Below are 27,917 nucleotides of genomic sequence, written 5' to 3'. Positions count from 1 at the left end.
ATTTGAACATGGCTATCATATCACCCCTTAACCTCCTCTTCTCCAGGCTAAACATGCCCAGCTCCCTTAGCCGTTCCTCATAAGGCATCGTTTCCAGGTAACATGTCCCCTTGCTGATACCATCCAATTAGAACTATATTCTCTTCTCTCTGGTGTCCAATTAAACTGTTCTCTCTTCTTATTGGACATCAACTACAAAGAAGGATGCTCTCTCTTTCTTTTTCAAGTTTCCCAGCTACAAAATGGTAGGCTGGCCGAAGCAGACAACATGGGGGACAGTGAAGAGAAACTTGGACTATGTCAGCACTGAAAATCTGCCCTGAAGGCGATTCAAGAAATTCCTCTGGTGCTCTGGTAGGTCTCTGAATGCCGTGTCGGAACCTCAGAGCTAGAGTTTCAGATCAGGACTGCAGTGACCCAGTTTAAAAACTTCATCTCAGCCATGAAGCTCACGTGGGTGACCTTGAGCCAGCCACTCATTCATCCATCCTAGCCTACCTCTTAAGAGTTATTGTGAAAATAAAATGGGCATGGCAAAAGAACCATCCATGCCACCTTGAGCTGCTTGTAGGCAAGGTGGGGCATAAATGTAATAGTAGTAATTCATGTGTTTCCCCCCTGATAACCTATGCCCCACCCTTATAACTAAGTTGATAAAGGATCATTATATAGCTTCTGCAATGTTCTACACATCTCAACACTCAGTTTCATCAGATGTTTGAAATTAATCTTAACATGATACAGACCTCACAAAACCTTTCCCTTCCACATCTTGGGTAACTATGATCTTGAACTTTGGAGCAGTATTTCAAGTCACTTTCAACAGCCTTAGGATGTCATACAATAAATTCCACAGTAGGCCAAATAGTTTCACCCTCCAAACACTGGAAGAGATAATTTATTAAAGTTTTCACTGACTGTAAAAGTGTCATTCATAAATTAGCATTTTTAACAGCAAATCACAAGCTTTGCTTGAAAATTCATTATGGTGGTGGTTTGTTTTACAGCACAATACACACTAGAATCCTTCATGGAAGGAAGTTTTTAAAACCACACCACAAATCTGAATAAAACAGTGGAAACTCTTCCCCTACGTTCCAGAATTTCCTGCTTTCAGCTATAGTGGAAATCCATTTTCCCTTTCCAGATTTATGGATGGGAATCAGTGGGTAATAATGCAAAGAGTTGACACACCACATTTCAACATATTACACAGGAGGAAGAATGCTGGTCTCCTCAAGACAAAGAGTGTTGGAGTGAATATAACCATATTAAATTTGCCCAAGTCAGTTTTGTAAATGTTGGAAATGGAGCATACATAGTGGTTTGCAAAGAGCCCAGGCAGTAAGTGTTGCACACCTTCCCTAACAGGTATCAGCTGGGGAAATAATAAAAGCATCTCATGTTGGGCCGTGTTCACTGAATCCCACTACCAATGCACAAATACTCTTTAATAATGTTACTAGAAATAGCAACAGACAATCTTCTATCAAGTCCATGGATAAGATGTAAAGTGCCTGAAAATCCTCTCCTGATCCAGATGCTTCATCCAAAACACAGAAATCCCTGAAGAACCTTTATAATAACTATGCTAGCCAGGATAATTATAACCTATGGCAGAACAGCTCTTACCTTAATGCACGGAGCCATTAAAACTTCAGCTCACTCTGGATTTCAACCACTAAATAAACATAGAAGCTTCTCAGGTAGAGCCAGAATGAGTTAGAGGAGCAGATATGTTCTCACACCTTCAAACACTGACTGGTGCTGAAAGTCAGTCTAAGTTCAAGTCTTTTCAGAACGGAACCAAGTAGCAGCTGGGGCTCCAAATGCTCATTGATCTATTATGGTCACCCACTTCAGGGTATAATATTGGGAGAGTCACACAAGCTTGCGGCTCCCTGTCGTCTCCTGTTATGATCCCGACACCCAGCAACATACACACTTCGAAAAACAGGTTCGATGAGCCTCTGCAAATCCATTTCTGCAAATTTCAGGCCACTGGAAACCCTTTGTCTTCTCCCGTTCAGCACGCTATCCCAGCGGGCTTAGGGATTCAAGTAGCTCCTGGGGAGGAGAAACCTGCCTGTTTTCAGCTAGCTGGTCTGCAGATCAAAAACCCAATCCAGATTTTAATGGAAGCACACAACTCTTTGGTCAGCATAAGCTGTCAAAGCTGCTCAGGCCTGGGGCATATCTGAGTGATAGCTGCCCAGAGTATCTGCAGCCTAGCTCTCTTTCCTATGGCTAAGATGACCACCTCAGACCATGTTATTATGCAGCACCATCCTCCCCTTGGATCTCCTCATCTTCATCCATTTCCGTCTTGATCTGGGCCACACCTAGGCGGTACAAAGTATCCCGGATCACCACCTCACCTGGCTGGCAGCTTTGTACAATCTCGTGAATCTGCTTGTTCACAATCTCACGGCTGGAGAGGAAATCCATCAGGCGATTATAAAGATAATAGTGCGTTGCGTTGTCAAAGGTTATAGGCCTCTGACGGACGTTATTGGTTTTGCTGTCATTGATGGCTGTAATGATAGCACCGTAGGGTTCCAGTTCCCGGCAAACGGAGAGGGAGCGGTACTGAGCTGTTGCGTCCCCCTGAGTGCTCTGCTCGGTCCCGGTGTGAACCACTCGTCGAGACGCTGATTTGGTGACAGGATGCTGAACGGAATGTTCAGCACTGGTCATATCTACATTGTAGTGTCTGTCAAGAAGTTCTGGGCAAGACACAAACTGATGAAAGAGAAAGGGGGGGGGAGTTACCTTTCATGTATCATAATAATGTTTGCAAATTCCTCCTTCAGAAGTGCCTAAGCAATAAGAGAAGTATCTTAAGAAGATTCAGCATGGTATGATAGGGGCAACTAGATCTGAACCTCTAATTAGTCCCAGATTCTTTGAGTAAATCATACACTTTAACATGCTCAGTTCTGCATCTGTACAGCAGGAAAAATAGTTGACTATTTCCACAGCAAGACAAATGTGGTACGGACCAAGCTATAAAAACCCACGCCAAGCATTTGAAATTAGACATACATTTGTATTCATATTTATGTACATACCCCCATCAGTGAGGAAGAGGGGAGGGAGAGAAAAGCCCCAAATTATTGCTTAGAGAAGTAATACCAATTTAGGGCCTATTTTCCTACAAGGAAAAATTAGGATAAAAATATTACTGCTATTATTACTGAATTCCTTAGCCGTCCTTCACCACAAGGTTCCCAGGTTATAGCAATGTTAAAATAAGTTTAACACATATTGGGCTGTCTTTCTCATTCTTACCAATTTACATGGCCTTCTATTCGTTGCCTAACTAAAAACAAATGAATTCTAAAAACACATAACACAGAGAACCATTTCTCATTGAAACGTGTTGCTTAAGCTGACACACACTGAGCTGGACAAAGGGGAGTAGGAGCTAAAAAGGAAGGCAGAGGTAACTCAACTGTAGAAATTTAACACCCATACTGTCTGATCAGAGTAATTATACTGCTCAAAATTAGACCTTAATGAAGTTACAGTAGGCAAAATAATATCAGAAAGATAGCATATGCCTCAGGAAGTTGTAGCTCATGTTATCTGAAAAACAACAACACCTGACAATTCAGAGTCCCCACCACCTTAGCACCTTCTCTTAAAGGCACCTCCTAAGAAGACAAGCTTGCTCTTGATAATCTTACTAGCTTTGAAAACAGTGCACTGGCGCAAGGCAACTAACCTTTAATGGCTCCATGGGGTCAGAGAAGCAGCCCTGGTTCCTCCCCCACATCTGAGCAGTCAAGTCAGGATGGCAGATATCTGCACACAATGCCACAGAGGAGGCCAAGTCTACCACATAGACTGGTGGCCAGTGGCGTGAAGAGGCCAGGAGGTCCACGTGGTCCCGGGGGCTTTCCCCCCTCACAATGTATTTTGAGCCACACACAACCTGGGGAGATAAAAAGTGTAATTGATTTGGTGCAACGCACTGGAAGATAAGGAAGCACGTCTCAGGTTCCACCCTCAACTTCTCAAATGCTGCCCTAATAACTTAAGCCTCTCTTCAAATGAAAAACTTGAATTCTACAGAGGAAGATTCAGTCTAAGTTTCTCTCTAGGGTGACGGTCAAGAAAAGAGCATGGACTGTCCTGAGCATGTTCCCTGATCCAGAGACATATGAATAAGCTATGGTTTGTTGCAAAGGGAAGTAGATGCAGCAATCTTGGGATCTGCATGCTCCTCCTTCTTCTTGGGGAACCGTAAGGAGGAGTTCAAACCATGTTATGAAACAGGCTTATTTAAACAAACTGGTGCAATTTTTAATCCTTCTCACCTGGTGAGGACAGACTTTGTAGACTTTCCCTCCAGTGAAGTGTGCTGGGGGCTGACTGATCTGTGTCCCATTCTGTACAAAATCATACAGAGCAAGAAGAGAAAGACACAGCTGCTCCTATGGAATATGTCACAGAGAAAAATCAGCATGAGAAAGACAAAACAGGAAGACAAAATGTGGTGTATAAGTTCATGTAAAGGTTGAAAGGGTCAAAAACCCCAGACTCTCTGGTTTTATTTTTTCATGAAATACCCTATTCCCATCACAGCCTCATATTTTTAAATGATATATTCTCAAATAGATTTTACCATATTACCTCCAGGAAGTGTTTTCAACTTGGGAAAACATTTGGGTGTTATTTAAGCATTACCTACCCACAGGTCTCAGAGCAGTTACAACATAAAATCACAATATAAAAACACAAACTACATTGTAAACATAAAAACAAAACAACCCAAGAACACCCCCCCCCACCAATATTAAAAGGGCATTGGATGTGACTCCGCCAAAGGAACATTTTCACCTGGTGCCTAAGGGTGTATAATGAAGACTCCAGGCGAACCCCCCTGGGGAGAGCATTCCACAAATGGGGAGCCACTGCAGAAAAGGCCCATTCTTGTGTTGCCACCCTCCAGCCTTCTCATGGAGGAGGCACATGAAGAAGGGCCTCAGAAGAATATTTTGAGATAAGCTTATAGACTATGTTGTATTATCAAGAGAAGCCTCTCTTTTTTGGCATTATACAGACCAGCCTTCACCAGCCTGTGCCCTCCAGATGCAGCCCCAGCCAGCACCATTGTAGTCCAAAACATCCGGAGGACACCGGGCTGGTGAACGCTGGTCTGTATAATGCCAAAAAAAGAGAGGCTTCTCTTGATAATACAACAATAATACCATGAAGCTTCAAGATGAATTGCACAGTACTGTCATCAAGCCATTTACTTTTTCCAAACATACTGAAGCGATACTATATGCTTCTGTTTCCCTCTGTAATTGAATCCCAAGAGGAAGCAGCACACACTTCAAAAGCCAGGGATTGCTATGTGCTTACAGAATACCTCCATTACCTTTGAGTCCTCTGCCTCCCAGGGAACGCTGCACTGGGTCAAGAAATTCTGCAATTCTTCCTCACTGTATGAACCAATCTGCTCCATTTTACAGGTTTCGTCCTGAATCAGCCTCACTAGAACACTTGCATTACCTAAAGAGCAAGGTGTAATTCTCACTTAGAAGAGAACATTTTAATTAATTCTACAAATGACAAAACAGTCCTTGCCTTGCACCAGAATGCAGGAAGCTAAGCCACTTCACAAATTCTGAATTCTGACAGACATCAAACATATAAGCTGAGCACCAGAAGTTGGCAAGATGAAACTGAGGGCACAAGACCTTTGTCTAAAACAGGCATAGGCAAACTCAGCCCTCCAGATGTTTTGAGACTACAATTCCCATCATCCTTGACCAGTGGTCCTGTTAGCTAGGGATGATGGGAGCTGTAGTCCCAAAACAGCTGGAGGGCCGAGTTTGCCTATGCCTGGTCTAAAAGGTCTTCTCAGTCGTGTGGTGCTCCACAGAAAAAATGATAATGTTTAAAACATTCCTTATCCCTTAATGTGGCCAACATGAAGCTTCTGCACGCATGCCAACCTAAGGGTATTCTAGCAGATGTTGTACCAATGTGCATAGGCTCTATGGGCACAAAACAGGATAGAAAGTGTAAAAAAATTATTGCTTCCCTATGACAGCTTACTGTGGGAAATATTTTTTCCAGCAGTGTTCATACAGAGCTGGCAACATTCTACTCAGCCCTTGCCAATTCCATCAGCCTTTTTAAAAGCATACATTCTCAAGGCTAAACTTCCTGCCTTAGTGCTCAGTTCTTAGTGTCCTTTTGGACACCATATAAAGCTACCATTCCAGAGAAACAAGTTACCTGGCATTATATGTGATTCAAGGTTCTTCTCTCTCTCTGTGTTGACAACCACGGTGCCCCTCATCAGTGGTGGGAAGAAGGGGGAGATGATAGAGGCATCAAACTTTGTGATTGGGATGCTGGAGGGGAATGCCACCTGCTCTATCACTTCCGTCTCCATGGTGGACCAAAAGTCTTCCACGTTTACTTCACTAGAGGCCAAGAATTCTGGCCAAGTAAACTAGTATTGGAAGAAGAGGGGAAGAAAAATATCAACCGATAACTTAATTTTAAGACAATTATATGCCCTATTCAACTCCACACACACATAAATCAATTCTTCTTTCCGCTTTGAATTTCACAGTATCTTTGTCCCAGTACTCCCCACTCACTTCTCAGAACTTCCGGAAGAGGTTTGCGGAAGAGAATGCCCTGAGAAATTTTGCTGAGAGTTTCTCACTTTCCTACTTTGGAACAAACAATGATATAAACTGACCCAGTACATAGTAGCACTACAAACAAATACAACAAGCAGCAGAATTCAAGGTATGACTGGAGCGTATGACGCATGCCTAAGATAATCTACCTCAATATTTTTCAGCAGCAAAACATTTTCCACATTCCTCTGGGCTATTTCAACTTTGGGTGCGATGCCACAGACTCCACAGATCATATCATTGTAGTCTCGGACAGTGAGGCACTCAAAGGCCCAATAGCCATTACATAGCAGTTCTTCGAGCTGAGTGAGCTCCTCGGTGCTCAGGTTTCTCTCTAGGGATAAAAAGAGAACCATTTAACTAGTCTGGAAGCCTCAGACAATCGTCATCCCTAAGAATGGGATTTTGTGGGAAGGACAATAGAATAAATAGTAATACTAAGCTTGAAGGAACATACTTCTGCGCTGCCTATTTTCCAGCTCTGTACTCTCACTGGAAAGTCACAGAAGTACTACTTGAATTACAGTTTACCCAGAAATTTTATCTGAGCAATGCTGCTCCCTTTAATTCAGGCACACTGCGATATTTCCACCTGTGTAGGTCCCCAGAGATGACAGGGAACAGAACAGGCTATGTACTCTGTATGACTGCCTTATTGCACCCACAGCAAAGGTGTGTCGGGAAACAGGCACTGCTTCCTTTCCCCTGCACTCCAGTTGTAGCTACACCTACAGTGAATCCAACACATTTCCAGAATATGCCACTCACAGGCATAGTGCAGTATTCAACTAAATAATTGTGCTCACACAAGGCTTACCATCGGCACAATAGGACTTTCCCCCTTCTCCACATTCTATTGCATAAAGAAGAATACTTGCACTGACACAACAGTCAGACACAATGGCTGGGAAACCATGGCTGAGCAAAAAGAAAGTCAGCTTAATTCAGTAACTTTCACATTCTATTCTTGGAAAAGCAGAAGAAAAAGTACCCAATGATCAAGTGAAGGCAGCTTTACACTGCCAGCAAATCCCTATCCAAAGATGTCAGACTATCCTGCTGGGTAGGTTCTGTAGTCTCACCCTCTGCATATTTTGGGACACAGGAAAAGCATTCATTCATAGTCTTTCAGCTGACATCATACCAACAGGCCCTTTTGCCTATAGTCCTGCGTAGCTAAAATACTAATCTCTCTTACAAAGCCCTCCATTCCACAATAGTCAGCTGATTAAATAAAGCATCCAGGTAATCTGCTAAAATAGTTCTTGATTCGCCACTGTTTTCTCAAGGAGAAAATGTTAAATGGTGGCTAAAAACTGTTGACTCAGCAGTCACAACTGCTGGGTAGATTTCTGAATGAGTAACAGGCGTTTTCACAAGCTCATCAAATAAAGTGCAGGGGAGTCTTAATTTGAAAAGAGCTGGTTGGAAAAAGCCAATTACTTTAAACCCCCTCACAGAAAAACCATCCTATTTCCAAGCAAACTGAGGGTGCAAAGCTGTTGGAAAAGAAGGAGAAAGAGAATTATCAATACCGGTCTGCTCCTGCACCGATTCCAAGATGCTGCTGACGGCCACTTTAGGATCCTCTCCGAGTTTAATATGATTTCTTATTGTAAACAGAAGGTCCAGGCTCACCAAAAGCTTGTTGCCCACATTAAACAAGCCTACAATTGAAAACAAAAACAAAGACAGCTCTTACTATGGATTTAGAAATTCAGAAGATAGCTCAGATCCCAAGTTCAGAAACTCTGTTCACATTCAAGCACACAGCACAGCCTCATGAAGAAGAAACACATAAAAATCACAACAGAAGAACAGAATGCACATGACACACTTTTATACACCCCCCTTTGAAGCTTGGGGCTCCAATATACTAGTTTATTGATACAGTTTCTTACCGGTGTATATATCATTGAAGCTGTGGAGAGCCAAGCACTGCACATTCACGCACACCTTGAGCTGAGCAGTGACCACCTGCAGCCGATTAGCTGTCAACAACCAGCACTCTTGAGGACCCGCAAGAGAACTATGACAATAGATGGAAAGGAAATTGATTTCAATTTAAGAAATGCCAGGAAAGACAGAAGTAGGATCAAAGGCTTAGCTGAAAGTAGTTACCTTAACCCCTTCCTGGAAATCTAAACACAGGTTATCTCCAGCTGGAGGGGAAAGCCACCCTGATGGTGTGTTTGAAGTGTATTTTGTGGTTTCATATTTTGATTTTGCCCTAAGACCTCCAGGTACAGGGCGGAATATAAATTCAATGAGTAAATAATAATAAATCTAAGTAATATTTGTTTGTTCACAAGCAACAATTTCATACCACTGAATATAATAAAATCTCTAAGCGGTTTGCCAATAAAAAGACAACAGTAAATATTTTCTTAGATTCAGACTAAAAACAAAAACACAAATATATGTCACAGATAAAACTCAGCATAAAAAAGAAGAAAAACTGCAGCCAGATTTGTCTGCTTCTTTCTCATATTTCTTAGTACATAACCTGTAAATAGAACAAATGATCTAGGATCCACAATAGCAATGCCTCTTTAGACAGCACCTCCACCCTACTATGGGGTACATAGATGCAGAAAATCTGGATGTTCAAATCACACTTCATTTTCTCAAGGAAAAAAAAGAGAGAAGGAAATATAATTCTAGTTTCAGGACCTGCGGTATGTCTGGAGAAAGTGACACACAAACATAGCGGCCAATAGCCTTACTAGTCCTGGTAGACTAGCTTGTCCATGTGATTTGATTTGTCAGTTTTGCTCACCACCAATGAGGCACATATGACTAAAATGCAGGTGCTACACTTTACTTACGATTCGAAATGCACAAACTGGTTATGAGAGCAAGGAAAATTATCTTTTAAAGAGCAAGCCCTCTAGAATAGGAGCAGGGAACCTGCGGCCTCCAGGTATTGCTCAGTCAGAACCCCCCACCCCCCACCTCAGCCACAGACTGACTGGAGCTGGGAGTACAGTGACATTTGGAGACACGCCCCCATCTGCTTGAGAAGAATGGCAATCAATGCAATTCTTCACTCACTTTGGTCCTCCTTTGAACAAAGGGCTGCTACAGAGAAGGCACTGGGATGATGGAAACTCGTAATAGTTCGACCAAGAGGTCTGCTCGATGGTGACCGTCTCCTCATTCATATTGGACAGGATGAGCCGCGAACTATTGAGTTCATGAATCAGTGCAAAAACATCAGCCAGCTCTGATTCGTTCTCCGGTATCTGTATTACTTTGCGAAGAAGCTGTAAGGTGGACTGACGCTGGACTTCTTTTTGGGACTGAATTAGAGGCTCACTGGTGTTCAGCACATCTGCAGGGCTAGAGGTGACCTCCTAGAAAGAAAAAAATCGTTTTATCTGCCAAGATGTTTGTGGGTTCGAAAATGATCTTATTTTCTGCTATTTATGCGAAGACTAGACAAAAACAGTGATTTGGTAATACTCTCAAGGGCGTGCTGCACCCCAGCTCAAACAGAAAGCCTGACTGCACAAGGTTCCCTATTGCAGGGGAGTTTCTAACCATATTCAGCCAAACACAATTAGAATCTCCCTGCAGACCTTTGCACAGAAATAGTTTAAGGCTAAGAAATGAAGGGGCAGAGCTGCCGCCCATGAGCCCACACACCCCTACCCAGTTAGAGCCCTCACATATTCTTTTGAATACCTAAAGAAGGCTAAGGTCAACTGTGGAAGAGTCCACACACTCTCACAGGTGTATGAAGAATGGAATTCAGTGCCATGTTGTGTCTGATCAAGCATTTCAGCTTGCCCGAAAGAAGGATCCCTTCTTCCCTCCCCCCACCCCAGTTATGGGGATTCTCCTGGCCTCCTGAGTGCCAATTTGGGATTAGTGCAAGGGGGGGCACTGTGAGGGAAGATAGGGGAAGCCCTGTTGTGCAAGTGGTAGCCCTGGTGCAGGTCTTCCACTGATAGGGTTTATTAGGTGAATCCCACCCAAAATGTGCAAATAGTCTTCAATTATTAACCTGCTGCCTGTTAACTACAGAAGGTCTGAGAAGTGCAGCTTCAAATTTAGTACATCAAGGAATTGGAAATTAAGTACATCAAGGAACACTAGGGGGCTCTTTAGGATAGTAAAACAAAACACGCTTTGCTTTAGTGAATTTACACCCCAACAGTGTGTCAATCTGCAGTGCAGTGGTACCTCGGGTTAAGTACTTAATTCGTTCCGGAGGTCCATTCTTAACCTGAAACTGTTCTTAACCTGAAGCACCACTTTAGTTAATGGGGCCTCCTGCTGCCGCCGCGCCGCCGGAGCATGATTTCTGTTCTCACCCTGAAGCAAAGTTCTTAACCCGAGGTACTATTTCTGGGTTAGCAGAGTCTGTAACCTGAAGCATATGTAACCTGAAGCGTATGTAACCTGAGGTACCACTATATTAAAGTTGAAGGGCAGATGGGGGGGGGGAGGTGAAGAGACAGCTACAATGTAAACTTAATTAAAAGGGGAACAATTCAGTGTTTTCCCTTAAAAGACCACTGCAGAATCACAGATAATTACACAGCACAGCATTTTAACCATGGTTAAAGGTTCAGGAATGTGCCACAATATCAGACAGTCCTTTCCGAACACTCTCCATTATTGCATGCAAATTGTACCATCTGATTTTATCAATGGTAAGAGTTAGCTCATCATGTTAGCTGATCTGCTAACCAAGATTTCTAGCCAGCTTCAAACCCTGATTAAGAGCTTACCCTCAAAGTAGTTTGCCAACTAACAGCGCCAATAAAATCCTGATCCATCGTTAACTCTTAACCAGCAGAGATAATTCATAAATGAGAGGGGAGGAGCTAGGAATCAGTGGCGTAGCATGGGGGGTGCAGGGGGGGCCGGCCGCACCGGGCGCAACATCTGGGGGGGCGCACTCGCACTCGCAGCTCTCCGCCCCTACCTGGCTCACTCTCTCTCACTCCAGTGCTGGCTGTGCGAATCTGCCGCCCACTGTGTGGGGGGGGGGTGCCAGGCGTGCGGTGCGGAGAGAGAGCGAGGGACTATCTGGGGGAGGGACAGTGCAGCGGCCGCCCAGTGCAGCGCTGAGCACGGGAGAGAACCACACCAGACCAGACCAGGCAGCAGTAAGAAGAAGCTGGCAGCAGCGGCGGCAGGTTAGGGGTTAGGGGGCGCAAATTACTTGCCTTGCCCCGGGTGCTGACAACCCACGCTACGCCGCTGCTAGGAGTGGAGCATGTGATCCCAGCACCCATCCACAAACCCTTCACGAAGGTTACAGTTGCAGCAAAGCAACAGCACAGAACAAAGATTTTACAGAAAATGCAGATTGCACAACTCTGTCACTTCATATCAATTATGCTAAGACTAGAAGCAGCCCGGAGTATAAATTATTATTATTATTATTATTATTATTATTATTATTATTATTATTATTATTATTAATATTATTATTATTATTCCCCCTTGAATTATTTTCCAGAATTTTTTCCAACCCCCTGAAAGTCTCCAAGAATTCTTGCTTCTGCCCCACGACACACCCCTTTTTACAGGAAAAAAGCCTTATTTTTTATATAGCATAAAAACCCAAAATAAAAACCCACAGCAGCCAAGGAATTTGTCTTCCCAAAATTAAGCCTACTTTTCTCTCGCTTTAAACAGCACTGAAAAGTAAACCAGAATGGTATCAAGAACTAATAGTTATAAAAAGTAGCTTCAAAACACATTTGTCATACAACCCAACTAGTTAATTTTACTCAGAAGCAGGTCCCACCACATTCAAAACCACAGGCCAATAGGAAAGAGATTTCTAGAGTAGTACACTCAATTCTAAGGAGTAATAAAAAACAAAACACCAGCCACAACTCACCAGGGATTTTGCTGTTTTCTCAGCCCTATCTTTGGCAAGATTGTAGCCACAGCTGGGACAGATCCTTGGTTTGTGCCGATTAGTGTATATATAACTGCAAGAAGGATTCTTACATTTCCCTCTGCCACGTAAAGTGGCCAACCCCAAGTCCTACAAAGAAAGACAGACCAAATATTTATCCAATCTGCTTTACATGTATCAGGAGGATACTAGACCTACAGAACTTGCTACACTACCCACTTTCCCTGAACACATAAAAATCAGCAATGGCAATGGTCACCACACCAGCAACCACCGAAAACTGTTTGCTTCAGTATTAACAAGAATTATCGCAACCATTTAGCTAGATGATGTTCAAGCAAACATAACAGGGTTAGGGTTGGATGCTGGTTTTGATGAAGGGGGAAACAGAAGCAGAATTCCATTAAGATGTCATGGAAAACCGTGTTCAAAAGAGATTAACGTCAAGTAAGATAACAACCTGTACACTTTCCATTTCACTGCACTACTATGAACCACCAGCGGGTGAGAAGTGAAACCCACACATGTTCTCTGACTCGAAGCTGTGATGTTTCAGGGCAAATCAAACTGCAAATGCTTATGAATGGAAAGGGAGGTAGAAGCTGACCTAGAAACCAGTTCATATGGGGCTGTGCAGTTCAAAGCATGGGCAACACCACCTTGTGCTTTCAGTAGAAGTCAGCTAAAAGTCAGTACCAGTTAAGGAAGTTTATACAACTAAACCAGCCTCAGTTCTTAGCCAGTTCCTAAAATAAGAAGTTTCAAAACTTTGACAGTATCAACCACAGCAAAACTGTGGCCTACTTTTAAAAACAGACAAGGGGTTCTCATTTGAGGAAAACCATGCACCTGGTAACAGAAAGCAAAAGAGAGAGAAAAAGCCACATATTGCATTCTCCTGAGATGCTGCAGTGACAAATGATTCTCACCAAGGTTACAGTGCAGCTGTACTTATAGGAAGGGAATACAACTGGTTTGACCTCCACCACTTTGACGTGAGATGCTGAGCTGTCTGCGCTGCCACGGAGCTTTCAATGGAGATCAAGGAGGCAAGAGAAAAATAAGACTCAAGTCATATGCACTGTTGGAAATTCTACTAGGCTGTCATCTGTACCTAACATACTTCTGATTATTTCCCTCCACATATCACCAGGATACCAGTCTCTACTTTACAGCAAAGCCCTCCCAAGGCAGCTTATATACCAAAACAAAATTTGAAACATCTCATGTCAATAAAAGCAAATCATTCATATGTTTTACTATTCATTTTCACTCTTCTGTAAATATACAGCAAATTGCTGTCTGAAGGCCAGTTTGTACTATGCATGGCCTGTAAATGCAACACACAGAGGAGCACAGGAGCAGCCTAAAACTTGCAGACAGAAGGCAACCCTAGCATTTCCCCATAATTAAGCCTAACATTCCCATAGGTTATGGTCTGCATAAATAGTGAACAAAGGCTGAAAACATATGCTTGAACTCGAGTAGGCCCAGGTCAGAGAACTGTCTGCCACAGAATTGGGGTGGGTGGATTACGTGAGCAGAGTTTATTAATTATGAAGTCTACACACAAATCTTACAATTCACACCACACATGGTGAGAAGGTTGTAAGCAAAGCCAAGTCTTGTTCCCAGCATGAACTGGCCTTGAAACCACTTCACTAGCAATAGAACAGACCAGAATACTCTCTCTCTCACTCTCTCTCTCTCTCTCTATATATATATATATATACTGAAATTTCCCCTAGAGACCGTAATAGTGTAGCAGGTCATACCAGGATGGGGAAAGGCCAGCTCAAATCCCCGCTCTGCACTCTGATCCAAACACATCCTCTCAGTCAAGCTACCTTGTTATGAGGATAAAATGGAGGGGTGGGGACTATGTATACAGTCTGTGATTCTTAGAGGAAGGGTGGGATTAAAGTGCAAAACAGATAAATAATAAAGCAATTAAAAAGATTACACAGTATCACATACACTACTGAGTATTTTTTTTAATTTTAAGAAGCGTTTGCAAAGTATAATGCAAGAAGCATTTCCAAGCTCCTGAAGTTCATGCTCATGGCCCAAGGAATAGAAATCTGTAGGTCAGAGCCTGATGTTTGCAGGATAAGCCACATGAAATTAAATGAGTTATGTAAACTAAATTCCTCCCACTTTACATGAAAAAACTGAATTCTGTAACATGCTAACAATTACATTCATAGACAATAGAAGAGCACGAATTTAGGCAAAAATCACCATTACCTTGTGCTCTTCAACACTGGGTGGTTGCAAGGGAGACTGGCCCAGCTGCTTCAGAGTGCTAGGCTTCAGTCCTGAGATTCTTACACAGGAGTTTTTTTCTTAAATAAAAAACAAGCATGGAACATTTAAGATATGTGAACAATACACATCAATATGTTGCATTTTACCCTGATCTAGCAAATGCAGTGTGGGATATGGTGTAGCAAAATCACGTTTGAATCTCAAAGAGACCAAAGCACAAATGTGCAGGCTCTCTTTTCTTACAAGCATTTGCAAAACTGACAGTCCTGGAAACATAAAACTGCTTTGATGGGAAATCACAATCCAAGCCTTCTCACCATTAAGTGGCACTCACAGTCACACCCCGCCAGCATAATTCTAGGTACAACAATTCATTTCCTGCCATTCAGAAAACACAGTTTCCCTCACCACACACAAACAGTAACCCTTGTTTTACCATTGTTTGTAAATGGCTGCCTGCGAGCGGGCTGCTCTGTGTTGGTTTCTCTTGCCACACCGACAGGGGCAGGCAAAATTGCCCTCGTGGGTCTCGCTGCGGCCAGCAAGGAAGGCTTAGGCTTGGCTTTGCTCTTCTGCTCCTGCCCTTTGGGTGCAGTGCCAAGAGCATCAGCTCTGAAAAGAGAAGAAACGCAGTTGAGAATTCCACAGTTCAGCTATGCCAGCGGCAGTCACAACCTGCTTGAGAAGCAAGGTGGCCGCCTTGTAATTTATCTGAGGCTTGCCATCTGTCAAAAAAGAGACACTAAAATATAGATAGCATTGACTCAAAGGTGTCAATACAAGCGTGCTAAAAGAGCTGCTCTGAAAAGCCCGGGAGGCAAAAACATCCTTGGAGCGCACCAAGAAAATCATTTGGAGCCAAAAGTGTAATTAGCAGTGCAAGACATGCAATGTCTACATTTCACTCAAAATCGACTTACCCTGCTGGATGTTTCGTGGCAGAAGCTGGATTTGAAAGGGAGCTGGCAGCACTCGCTACCTCTACCAATGTCTGTGCCTCCAGCCCTTCATTCTCCCTGTCCTTCTGTTCTAATAAAGGCTCCGCCTGTACAATGCCCTCTTGAAGTTGAATAACAGCCGCGGCGCTTCCTTGCTCCTCTGGCTGCATGTTGTTTGCAAGGATGTGCGCCTCCGAGATGATCACTTCTTCCCATTCTGCTTCCTGCACCTGCTGCCCAGAAGGGGCAGCATTCAGAAGCTGAGTAACTGCTTCGGAGCTCTCCAGCATAGATTTGGAGGCACTGTCGTGAACGGCAGCCTGACCCAAGGCTAATGGCTGCTGACTTTTTTGGGGCCCCAATGTTTTTAAAGGCACACTGGAAGTTGGCTCAGTTTTGCCTTTAGGCTGCTTCTCCTGAAAGGCAAAGCATATTCAAAGTCAGCATCACATATACTTCATATTGCATTAAAATCCATTTAGTAAATAATAATTGGCAGACATGGAGAATGAAAACACAAAATTCTCCAGGGATGAAAATGTGAAAAGAATATCAACTCATCAAATAAGTTGATGTGAGACCACGTAAACAAAAACAAACAAAAAGAGGATTTCTTTCTTTGAGCAATTCAGCTAATTTTAAATAGGTAAACTTACTTTAAAAAAACCAAAAACCTTTGGAACAACAGGAAATACACACTGATTCCTGATTTCATCAGGCACTAGTGCCTTGGGCTTTAATTTGTATTATGGATTATATATTTTTATGTACATTTAATAGGTCAAAAGGAGGGATATAAAATCTTTGAATAAATAACTAAATAAGAATGGTTGATCAAGGTTGATTAAAAGGAGTTAGAGCAGAAAGCAATGGCTGATTTCAGTTTATTAGACCCAACTCAGCCTGAGACAGAAAAAGGAAACCCCAAAGAAGTTTTCCACTTGTAGAATTATGAAAGGAAGGAAATTGCTTTGAGTATTTTTGACAGTATGGAGTCAACCCTATCCACATACTTCTTGCCAAGAACAAAGGCTCTGAAGAGTCACCATTTCAACAAATAAACTATTCCATAGCCTTACTTACTTTATGCATTAAAAGCCAATAATAAACACAAAAAGTGAGGTGCAAAGTCACATTTCCTACAATCTGAAAACATACCTTTGGGATCCATTTGCCTCCCAGAAAGTTCCCACACATTGGACATTTGGGTGGCTTGTGTCTGGTCACGTATGTGAATGTACAACCAGGGTTGGTGCAATTCCCATGCCCTCTGCGGGTGTAGGTAGTTGTCTGAAGTGAGAGGGTGTGGATTATTTTGCTAGAACTACATCACAATTGGAAGTTTCCTTCCTATCATTAAGCATATTCAAACATCATTAAAAGACTGCATCACGACAGTAGCATAGAATCACTCTCATTACTTCACTTGGATCCCTGTTCTGCATGGCAACTAAGGCAGATCATTTTACCCAGAGTTTTCGGGTTGATAAGCCAGCAATGCTGCCATTTTCACTTTTGACGATACTAAAATGCTAAGAGTAACTTTAAAAACAACCCCCCAGCTCACATTCTGTAATTCACACAAAACAGTTGTCAAAAGTGACCACACAGACAAAAAGAACACACAGATGCATACTCACAGGCAGACATACACCCACAACTGTTCTAACCTCACCAGCAATGAAGGTTGTTGTTGTTGTTTTAAAAGAATTGTAGCCTGCTATTGGAGGCCTTTTCCAAGCCAAATTATGGCATGAGTTGCATTTTTTGAGGAGTCACAGGTGAGGAGGGCAGGATTAACCCTCATCACCTCATGTACTGTATGTTGTATATATGCACAGGTTCTGGGTTTAGACCCCAGTGTCTCCTGTAAAAGGACTGGAAAACCCAAAGAACTGAAAATCCAGAGGAACAGTAATATTCTAAAAGACTGATTGTCTGATTCACTATAAGACAGTGGCTTAGTGTGTTCTAGACCTAACTAAAAGCAATGCATGAAAAATGAAGAGCCTTTCCAAGAGAGATGGCATCAGCGCTTCCTTTACTGACCAGTTTGATTGATGTTGGATTTTCCAAAGCAGAATGGGCTAACAGAGGTAGCATAATGAACTGTGCAGTAGGCATTGACGAATTACTTTCTTCTCTGTCCTACAAGAGAAGAGAGAAGCACGTTGCATGTGTTTTCTATGTTCTAGCAATTTTACTGCACGTCCTCCCCACCCCATTAATATAAAATTCACAAAACACAGTATGCCAAAACAACAGGGCAGTGGTAGTTAAGACCTACAGATGCAGCCATCTTGATCTGTTCAATAAGCTACTGGATAAATTTTGTTTTGCAATTATTCAAGAGTGTGACCAGCAACAAGAATAAGGCTGCAATCTAGGCAGATTACATCAGGTATCTGTCCCATTGAACCAGTGGAATTTATTTCCCAGGAAAAATGCACTGGATCACCCAGTAAGGAAAGCCAAGAGGAAAAAACTTTCAAAAGCTTTACTTACTCTTCTGGTCACCACAGCTACAACAGAGAGACCCTCTGAAGGCTGTGGTTGGGCCACAGCATTGCCCCCATTGGAGGCATCCGAACTGTTTACCAGGGTCTCTTCAATAACCATGCTAGCTGCTTGATAGGGATAGCCATCGCTTACTTCCAAAGAGGCTTCATCCAGGAGAACATCTCCAGCCCCTTTGTGTGCATCAGGTCTGACATAATGAGACAAGATCTCCGATGCAACAACTTCTTCTATTGTGTCTGACTGAACAAATGAGGCTGGGTCTTCTGAAACCCCTTCAATGGCAATGCACTGCTCAGCAATGCCAATGTGGCTGGAATCTACAGAGAGGATGTTCTGCACAGTGCTGTGGGAAACACCTGTGACATTGGTAGAAGCTGTCAGTCCTTCTGATGCTGTTTGGCCCTGGGTGAGGCAGAGTTCCAAGTGCTGCTTGCTTCTCTCCTCCTGGAGAGAGCCTTTGGGGATAATTATGTAATCTGAACGCGGGAGGATTTTACGGAAACCTGGAATGTCTGGAACCACAGCAGTCAGGGAAGACAACTTTGAGTTCTATGGAAAAGGGCAAACAAGGGGCATGAGGACACATCAGTTTGGCTACTTTAACGCATTCCTGGCATATCAAATAAGACGAAAAAGCAAAATTCTACCAAGACTTCCTTATCTGTAGCAAAGCATACGGATAAGGTATGCACACATACCTCAAACGTGTGTGCAGTCATTTCAGAAACTCAATGAAACTTAGATGCTCCTCCATACTAAAAAAAGTTATTCCTGGCTACCTCTAAACACATTACTGTGTAAGTAGCAGAGTTTAGAAAAAGCAAGTAAAAGGCCATGATGCTTAAAGTATTTTATTTCTTGCTGGTTTCGATATATAGCAAAACATAACAGTTGCATGCTAGTAGGTGCCATGAAAGGAAGCTACTTAGGATGAATTACCGGGTCTAGACCTTCTTTTTCTAATTTGGCCTTCTCCAAATAATAACTCTTCTCAGCCACACTGAGCAGCTTCCAACTCTCACTGATCTTCTTGTTAATTTCAGACTGGGGAAGATGTGGGAGCTCCTGCTGAACTTTCAGGTATATGTCATAATAATATAGAAGGTATGCAGATCTGGAAAGCAAGCAAATACCAGACTTTTACAGCCCGTCACAAATTACAGTGACAGCAAACAAATCCACTTAACCCGGACCACCAATTACAGGTTTGCTTTAAAATAAACATTCAGAAAATAAAAAGGTGTTTTGTAAAGAGATACACATTAAGACTGAAAGAGGTATTTGGTAAACAGCAGTCCAACCCTATACATGATTACTTGGAAGCAACTTCAGTGGGAGAATTTGGAGGTCACACTAAGCCATAGATGAGCATGACAAAGATGAGCCACAGTGAGCTTTGAGTTTGCATCCTCCGTCCTCCCCTCTTCACTGTCCAGGAGAAGCTTTTGCTTAAACATGGTTTGTTTTGTGCTCTAGAGCAACAAACTTGTGTTTTAATATTAATCATGTCATGATTTTTCCTGAAACAAGCCAACTTCAAATTGTGGGTTAGGAAGCAGGCTTGTTTAAAGAAAACTATTGTTCTTTTCCCTCTTTAGTTCATGTGTCCATTCCTCTCTAGCTATGCCTAGAGAGAAGTTGTCTCCCTCTCAAGTTTGGTCACCCAGTCAGAAAACTGACAATAGGATATAAAAAGTACTTCTTCCACACAACTGATGACTAATTTTTAGAATTAATCACTATGGTATGTGGGGATGGCCAGTAAGATGGCTTTTAAAAGGATTGGTCACATGCATGGAAATCAGCTCTATCGCAGGCTAAATGGAACCTCCATGTTCCTATGCATTATTTTTCCTGCTGGATATCTGCAGATTTACATCAGTGGTGAATCCTGTATCATGCAATGCTTTCCCCCCTCCCAGCCCGAGTCCTGGATTAGCAAAGAAGAAAAGCAAGAACCTTCTGCACATGAGGCCTTTATTTCATGCCTGTCATGATCATTCACAGAGCTAGAGTTGCCATGGACCCAGTCACAATGAGGGGCTTATTCCATGTAACATAAAGCCTTACCTTTCATACCCGGTCCCATTCAACCTACTATTTCAGTCCCAAAGCCCTTCATTTACAATATTATCTGTTCTGGCACTCAGATGAGTACTGCAGGAACTGAACCCGAGAAAAACAGAGGAAATGACTGTGAGAGGGACAGAATGAGTGTTGGCAAGGGACTGTCTGACCTAAACTCACTTTTCTTTTCACACCTAAGAAGAGGCATCCAAGGGGCATCCAAGCATTTATTTACAGACCAGCTAATACATTCTCTACGCTACTGTAAACTGTTCTTTTACTATAAACAAGACAAGAGTTCTCTCAAGTACTCAAAGAGTTTGAATTATTTCTGAAACAAACTTAGTTTTCCCACCACAAATTTACAAGGCACACTACATTCCTGCTAACCTTGTACCTTCAGAGAGAGATCTAACATAGAGCAAAAGGGCATCTGCTCAGGCAAGGAGGATTCTCCTTCCTTTCTTTCACCCCACTGGTATGGCTCAAGCTCCCACAAAATCTACTCTGAGGGGTTGGAACAAGGTGCTAGAGGAGGTTGTTTTTTGTTTGTTTTTGTCTCATTGTGCAAGCAGATTTGCTTTGCACACGCAGGTGGACATTATTGGGTGTCACTTTAAGTTCTGGAACAAATCCAACACTTTAACCTTTCCTACTGATCTTATAGCAAAAGATATCCAAATTTTCAGATACACTGGCACTGTCTTATCTCCAGTGATGATGTTATGTTTTCAATTAAGATCCATGGCAGAGTGATTTCTATTCTCAGCCCTAAGGCCCTGTTGATTTTTCTTACCTCTTTACAAAGAAGACCTACTTTACTGAAATATTTAACTAGCTAACAGAGGATGAGTGCAGACAAGTGCACAGAATTCAAGACAGACTAGTGAGTGGACTAGCAGAAAAGGGATTGAGTATGTGCCCAGCAAATAAACCAAATCACTGCAAAAGGAGGAAATCCCCCTCTTCCCAAGGCAGAAAACTGCTAGAGGAGGGATGGAGCTTTCTGGCCCTCCTCTGCTGCCCATCTCGCCCAACAGACTAGCAAAAAATTTTACAGGCTAGTTACTTTTGTGGACTTCTACAAAGCTGTCATTTTTGGAAAAGGAATGCACACTAAAAAAAAGTTATCTTAGATGGAAAGCTCTTTGTACGATATACATCCATTTAGGAGGGAGATATCACCCACCTGGGCTTCTTAGTCTTTTCCCCTTGATCTCCAGGACTTCTATATTTCTTCTTCTTTTTAGATGGCACCGGAGACGCAAAGGTGTATGTGCTTTCTATTTCCTCCATTACTACAGTAACTTCACTGCCATCATATGGAGCTTCCATTGCTATGGAAAAATTCTAAGAAGTTATACACTCTTCAAATCATTACTGGTCATAAAACCCTAACAATCATCAAAACCCTAACAATCATCAAAACCCTAACAATCATCAAACGATCCATGCTGAGTTTGAACTATTGATTTCAAAACATAGTACAGAAATTGAATGTACTTCTGACATGCTCCAGGCATTGTAAGATCTAAATGTCTCTTGAAACTGGACACTCAAATTGAGCCCTAAGCAGCTGCCACTCAATGTATTGAGAGCATTTGTAAAATAAGCCTAAAGCTATTTCACACACAATTGCTTTGTACATAGATATTACTTATTACACGTTATTCTGTTGCATGCACATGTAGCAAAGGTACATCAAACAGCAGGTGTACAACACATGCACAGCAGCAATTGCCTCATGGGCGTAAATCATATGACAACATACATCCAATTACCCTACATAGAAGTAATGCTGGTGTAGAAAATAAAATTGCTCTGTTTGAAGCAGCCCTTAGAATCTGAACTGGTTTATTATGGTTGAATGTTTCATTTTAAAAAGTGCAGCTGTTCATTCATGAATACAGCAGCAAAACAAGAGAGACTTTAACATGAGGACTAAGTATGGTGATTTGTAGTGCACTAAAACTTTGAAATCTGCCCCAATAGTTTATGGGTTTTTTTCTGCCCAGTAACATGTTTAAAGCTTATGTTTACAGTGGCTCCCTTGAAAAAAAATAACTAAATGATAATGGTAGTGCTTTTTTTTATATTAAAAAACAGTGCCAGTATTCACCATGAAGTTGTTACAGTACACCTTTAACATGGGGGGGGGGGAGGTTCCAGTACTGTGTACCCTTGAGTGCACCCAGAGAAAAAGTACTGGACAATGCCATCCTATATACATGTAATTATATTCAAAATAAAAAATTAGTCTCAGTATATAGCTAATAGTTACATAAAGGAAGGATATTTACACTAAAGTCAAGAGGGCCTTTCTCTGTAGTAGCCATATGCAAAAGGAAGTACTTGCCTCAAACAGAATTGTGTCCCCACTTTGTTTTTATAGAAGCCTATCTACTTAGGAATGTTTCAGTTGTCCCACTTTTAGTTGAAACAAACACCAGAGCCTGTCTCAAAATATTAGAACCCAGAGCCACCCAATGCAGTCAAATAGTGGGAGATTCAAAACAGGCTATACCAGAGGTTTTTTTCCAGCTAGAACTCACTGGAACTCAGTTCTGGCACCTCTCAGGTGGGTGCCATTGCAATTATAAGAGAACAGAGGAGGCATTCGTGGTGAGTACCAGCACCTCTTTTTCTAGAAAAACAGCACTGGGCAAAACCTTCCGTTTCATGAACTATGGAATTCACTACCACAAGATGTAGCACCGGCCACCGACTTGGCATGCCTTAACATGTGATCAGACAAGATAAAGCTGTCAAGGGGTATACAACGCTCTCCAGTATCAGAAGCAACACTTATTTATTTAACAGAATCCGTTCTGCACTTAGCTGTATAACCGCAAACGGCAGCAAACTGCAAGAAGATGCAAACAGCGGGCAGGTCCGCTGCGCTCAGCTGGCGCTTGTAGGCTTCCTGCCAAGTCATCTGGCTGGCCGTGCGAAAACAGAATGAGGGGCTGGGTGGGCATTTGGGTGTGCGAGCAGCAGGGCCCCCAAAGTCAGCCCCCGCTCCCCCCGATACCCTCCTGTCAGCCCACAGCCTTGCGGGTGGGGACTCCACACTCCACGCCCCGCTCTGCCGGCGCTTCTGCTATTGAAGGCGAGAGCGAGGCCGGACTTGCCCTGGCCGGGACTCACTTGGTGTCGCGGGACGAGCCGCTCATACGAGCCCAGCGGAGAAGAGCCCCGCCGTCCGCGCATACCGGGCAGCCACGGCCAGGCCGCTTCGCTCACGCCTCGCGAGGAAGCCTCTCAGCGGAGCCCGGCACCTCCATAGCTGTTCAACGCCTTACTAAGAGCAGCTCCAGAGCACAGCTTTAAGCACCAGCGCCGTGCCGGAAGTTCTGCTCCCGAGAGTTCTTCCTGGGTCTATAGGTCACCGGGCCGGCGAACGTTCAGGCGAATAGGCAGGCCGCGGGCGAAAACCATAGAGTTACGGTAACAGCGGGAGGGAGGAGGGAACCGAGGGGCTATCTAGGAGAGGAGAGAAGGTTATGGAGTTGAATCGCGCCCCTTGCGGGAGGGAGGTTTGTTGGATGCTCAGGGCGTAGAACTAGAATCTTGGTGCGGCTGCAAAGGGGCAGAAGTCGTGGTACTCGAGGGCGAGGTGGTTGCTCGCCGGGTGTTAGAGTTGTGGTGGAGTTGGAAGGGACCCCGAAGGTGATCCAGTCCAAGCCCCGGCGAGGCAGGAATCTCAAATAGATCATACACGACAGATGGTCATCCAACTTCAAAAAACCTCCAAGGAGTTCACCGTCTCTTGTGGGTGTTTATTCCACTGTCCAACAGCTCTTACTGCCAGAAAGTTCTTCCGGATGTTTAGTTGGAATCTCCTTTCTTGTAGCTTGAATCCATTGGTTTGGGTCCTAGCCTCCGGAGCAGGAGAAAACAAGCTTGCTCCATCTTCCATGTGACGCAACAAGATCACAAAAGGAATAAACCCACTATTAGCTATTCTTAGTGTTTTATGCTCGTGGCAGCAGAAATAAAACAGAAAATGGTAACATCTCTTTTTTTTTCATCCTTGCACTATATGAGTGGTTCAAAACACTAGAATCATAGAGTTAGAAGGGAGCTCAAATGTCATCTAGATACTCATGGGTGTAACCAAGGGGGCCAGGGAGGGGCAGCTGCCCCCTCCCATTCAATAAAATTCAATAAAAATACATAGCAAAGTGAGGTTCTGCGCCCCCCCCAACAAAAGATCTGCCCCTCCAACAAAAATCCTGACTACACCCATTTATTTATTTATTTATTTTATACAGCACGGGTAGGCAAACTAAGGCCCGGGGGCCGGATCCAGCCCAATCGCCTTCTAAATCGGCCCATGGACGGTCCAGGAGTCATTGTGTTTTTACATGAGTAGAATGTGCCATTTATTTTAACTGCATCTCTGGGTTATTTGTGGGGCCTGTCTGGTGCTTTTACATGAGTAGAATGTGGGCTTTTATTTAAAATGCATCTCTGGGTTATTTGTGGGGCATAGGAATTTGTTCATTTCCCCCCCAAAAATATAGTCCCGCCCCCCACAAGGTCTGAGGGACAGTGACTTCCTGCTGAAAAGGTTTGCTGACCCTGATATACAGTCTTATACCCAGGGGTCTCAGGGTGGTTCACAGAATGAAATCAAGATATAAAACCACAAAATACATAATAAGAATAAAAACGACCCAATAGCCCCCCCCAAAAAAATCAGATCAACCAAAGGCCAGATTAAAAAAGAACGTTTTTGCCTGGCACCTAAAAGTGCATAATGAAGGTGCCAGGTGAACGTCCCTGGGGAGAGCATTTCATAGGGAGGCACTGCAGAGAAAGCCCATTCTCGTGTTGCCGCCCATGTAGGTACTGCTGTAGTGGGGTATGGAAGCCTGATGGTATTGCTAAGGAGAGAACAGCCCATGGGTGAAGTGTTGTATCTCCACTGCACATTGTCAAGTCACATTTCATTTGCTTTTGCAACCCTATTGAACATTTTCTACAGTTTCAAATTGTTCCTCAGCAAAGTCCACGTCATTGGTCCAAGGCATTGTACATGAACATGAATCTCAAAATTTGGGCATTTTCCCACATGCTTTACTTCTCTTCAAATGACATTAGTGCATGGGGCTACTCTGTTTTCTGTTTTTGCTCTCTTCCCGCCAAGTAGCATAACACTGCACAGATCAAGTAGTGCCTGTCAAAAGCAGGAATGGTGGACAAAACCTGCTTTGCAACCAGTTCTTGGAACAGAAAGCATTGCGGAAATTGGCCCCACACATCTTCCGACTGATTTATCATTACCCCGAAGTGCTACTTATAAACAAGGCTTTTGAAAACTTGGGGCTTCCTCCCTTAGTTTACTTGCCTTTTAAGGACTTTTATATTACTCTTGTTTCCTTTAGTGTACCCCAGCCAACTATCATTATGTTGCACCTGTAGTGGAATCAAGCAGAACATGCAAACATACAAAATGGGAACTGTGAGGAAAGCCAACTCTACAACCGGTTCTTAGAAAATAATGCATTAAGAGGAAATGATATCAATGAAGTGCTTCTAATTAAGTTATATCCTTTCCTAAACAATATACACTGGCCACAGGTGGTATGGACCTGGTCCAGACACTTAATCCAAAATATTTAGGTGAGTTAGGAAAGAAGTTCCAGATTCTAATGGTCTTTTTTTAAAGTAGGGATTATAGTGATGTGAAGACCTTGCCTCGCTGTTCCTCCACCACCCACCCAATCAATGAGTACAACTGATAGCGTGGTCCAAAGGTCACTCAGTTATTGTGCTATTGATGTGGATATAATATGTTAGGGAGGCATTTCCTAAAATACGGAGTCAGTCCACTCCACACCAGCTGTCCACTTCTTCACACATATGGGAATATTTTGCTTGAGAAGAGAATTGGATACAAACTGGAGACAGCTGTGCTATTTCTTGAGCCAGTTCATAGTGCTGTTGGGGATGTTCCTAGGGAAAATATAGGTAAATGGCCCACACAATCTAGGAGATGGTTGAAAAAGATGACTCATCGTTCCCCTCTCCAGCCAGAGATAAAGAGCCAGCTAGCTGAGAGGAGATAACAATAAAAGTGGTTGCTGAGATGTGGACAGGCTGTTAGCTGCAAGAGCCTGAGAGACATGCCACCCTGACACAATGGTACCTCTGGTTACAAACTTAATTTGTTCCAGAGGTCCGTTCTTAACCTGAAACTGTTCTTAACCTGAGGCACCACTTTAGCTAATGGGGCCTCCTGCTGCTGCCGTGCGATTTTTGTTCTCATCCTGGGGCAAAGTTCTTAACCCAAGGTACTACTTCCAGGTTAGCGGAGTCTGTAACCCGAAGTGTTTGTAACCCGAGGTGTTTGTAACCCGAGGTACCACTGTATTACCTTTATGATTTTAAATCATGGCTTCACTGTGCTTTCCTTTGCGAGGCAGGGAGACGAGTAGCATCATACTTGCATGAATCATCTCAACAAAAATGTTGCAAGTCCCATGCGTGGGGTGTATCTTGGGTAATCGGCCACCTTGCAATAGGGTGCCACTCAGGAGATGCAACCACAAATCAAGAGACTTAACATATAATGAGACTTGCTAAATAGTGAGTATCACCATTGGTCTCCACAAAATAAAATCTTGTCAGGGTGGGGATGTGTCCTATCTTGAATTGCAGAACCGTAAAGGTAAAGGGACCCCTGACCATTAGGTCCAGTCGTGGCCAACTCTGGGGTTGCGGCGCTCATCTCGCTTTATTAGCGGAGGGAGCCGGCATTTGTCCACAGACAGCTTCCGGGTCATGTGGCCAGCATGACTAAGCCGCTTCTGGTGAACCAGAGCAGCGCACGGAAACGGCGTTTACCTTCCTGCAGGAGCGGTACCTATTTATCTACTTGCACTTTGATGTGCTTTTGAACTGCTAGGTTGGCAGGAGCAGAGGCCGAGCAACAGGAGCTCACCCCGTGGCAGGGATTCGAACCGCCGACCTTCTGATTGGCAAGTCCTAGGCTCTGTGGTTTAACCCACAGCGCCACCCGTGTCCCTTGCAGAACCATACTACAGTACATATTGGGGCGGGAGGTGGCAGGGAAACAAAACTATGTCTAATCATTTTTGGAATTTACTTTGTAGCTTTTTGTTTTTGAGAGTATACAAACTCCAGGTTTTTGAAGCAAAGATTGTTCCCATTTGCCATGGTTCTACTTGCTGCCTTAAATCAGTCACTGAAATTAGTAACTCCCCCTGTCCCCTCTCTAAAGCAGAACCTGACAGAGACTGATCAGTTATCTCTCCTTGCTTTTCCTCTTCTGCCTCCAGTCTCCTGGCTCTCTGCTTCCTGAAGCAGAGGTCTTTGCTGCAGCTGCTTCAGACATTCCTTTGGAAGGTCTGTTACTCTATTTCTTCAGCTTCCCTTGCTTAATAAAACTATGGTTTAGCATTATGTGTAAACCAGGAGACAGTGAGAAGCAGAGGGAGCTTACCTTTTTGTGGGTCTGCTTCTCGCTGGAAGTCTAAAATGAGGTAATGGATTTGGCTATCCACCTTTGCTTAACCTGTATATTTGTAAATAAAACATCGC

General features: G+C 43.3%; 1 protein-coding gene across 1 annotated transcript; it reads right to left on the bottom strand.

The window, feature by feature from the left end:
* Positions 1-865: 865 nt before the first annotated feature.
* On the bottom strand, positions 866-23,715 carry HMGXB3 (HMG-box containing 3). The gene is made up of 20 exons (XM_082205321.1): positions 23,496-23,715; positions 21,538-21,685; positions 19,221-19,395; positions 18,267-18,830; positions 17,811-17,909; positions 16,920-17,051; positions 15,744-16,177; positions 15,260-15,435; positions 14,803-14,900; positions 13,485-13,583; positions 12,535-12,684; positions 9,726-10,027; positions 8,573-8,700; positions 8,207-8,338; positions 6,821-7,005; positions 6,256-6,475; positions 5,390-5,523; positions 4,323-4,439; positions 3,728-3,937; positions 866-2,742 (listed from the first exon to the last, which is right to left on the bottom strand). The coding sequence occupies exons 2-20, from the start codon at positions 21,681-21,683 to the stop codon at positions 2,275-2,277; spliced, it is 3,969 nt and encodes a 1,322-aa protein (XP_082061447.1). The 5' UTR covers positions 21,684-21,685; positions 23,496-23,715; the 3' UTR covers positions 866-2,274.
* Positions 23,716-27,917: the final 4,202 nt, after the last annotated feature.

This window comes from Podarcis vaucheri (assembly GCF_965113315.1).
Source record: "Podarcis vaucheri genome assembly, chromosome: 2".
NCBI classification, from domain to species: Eukaryota; Metazoa; Chordata; class Lepidosauria; order Squamata; family Lacertidae; genus Podarcis; species Podarcis vaucheri.
Note: the sequence above shows the minus strand (reverse complement) of the source record. Positions and strands in the feature narration are given on the sequence as shown.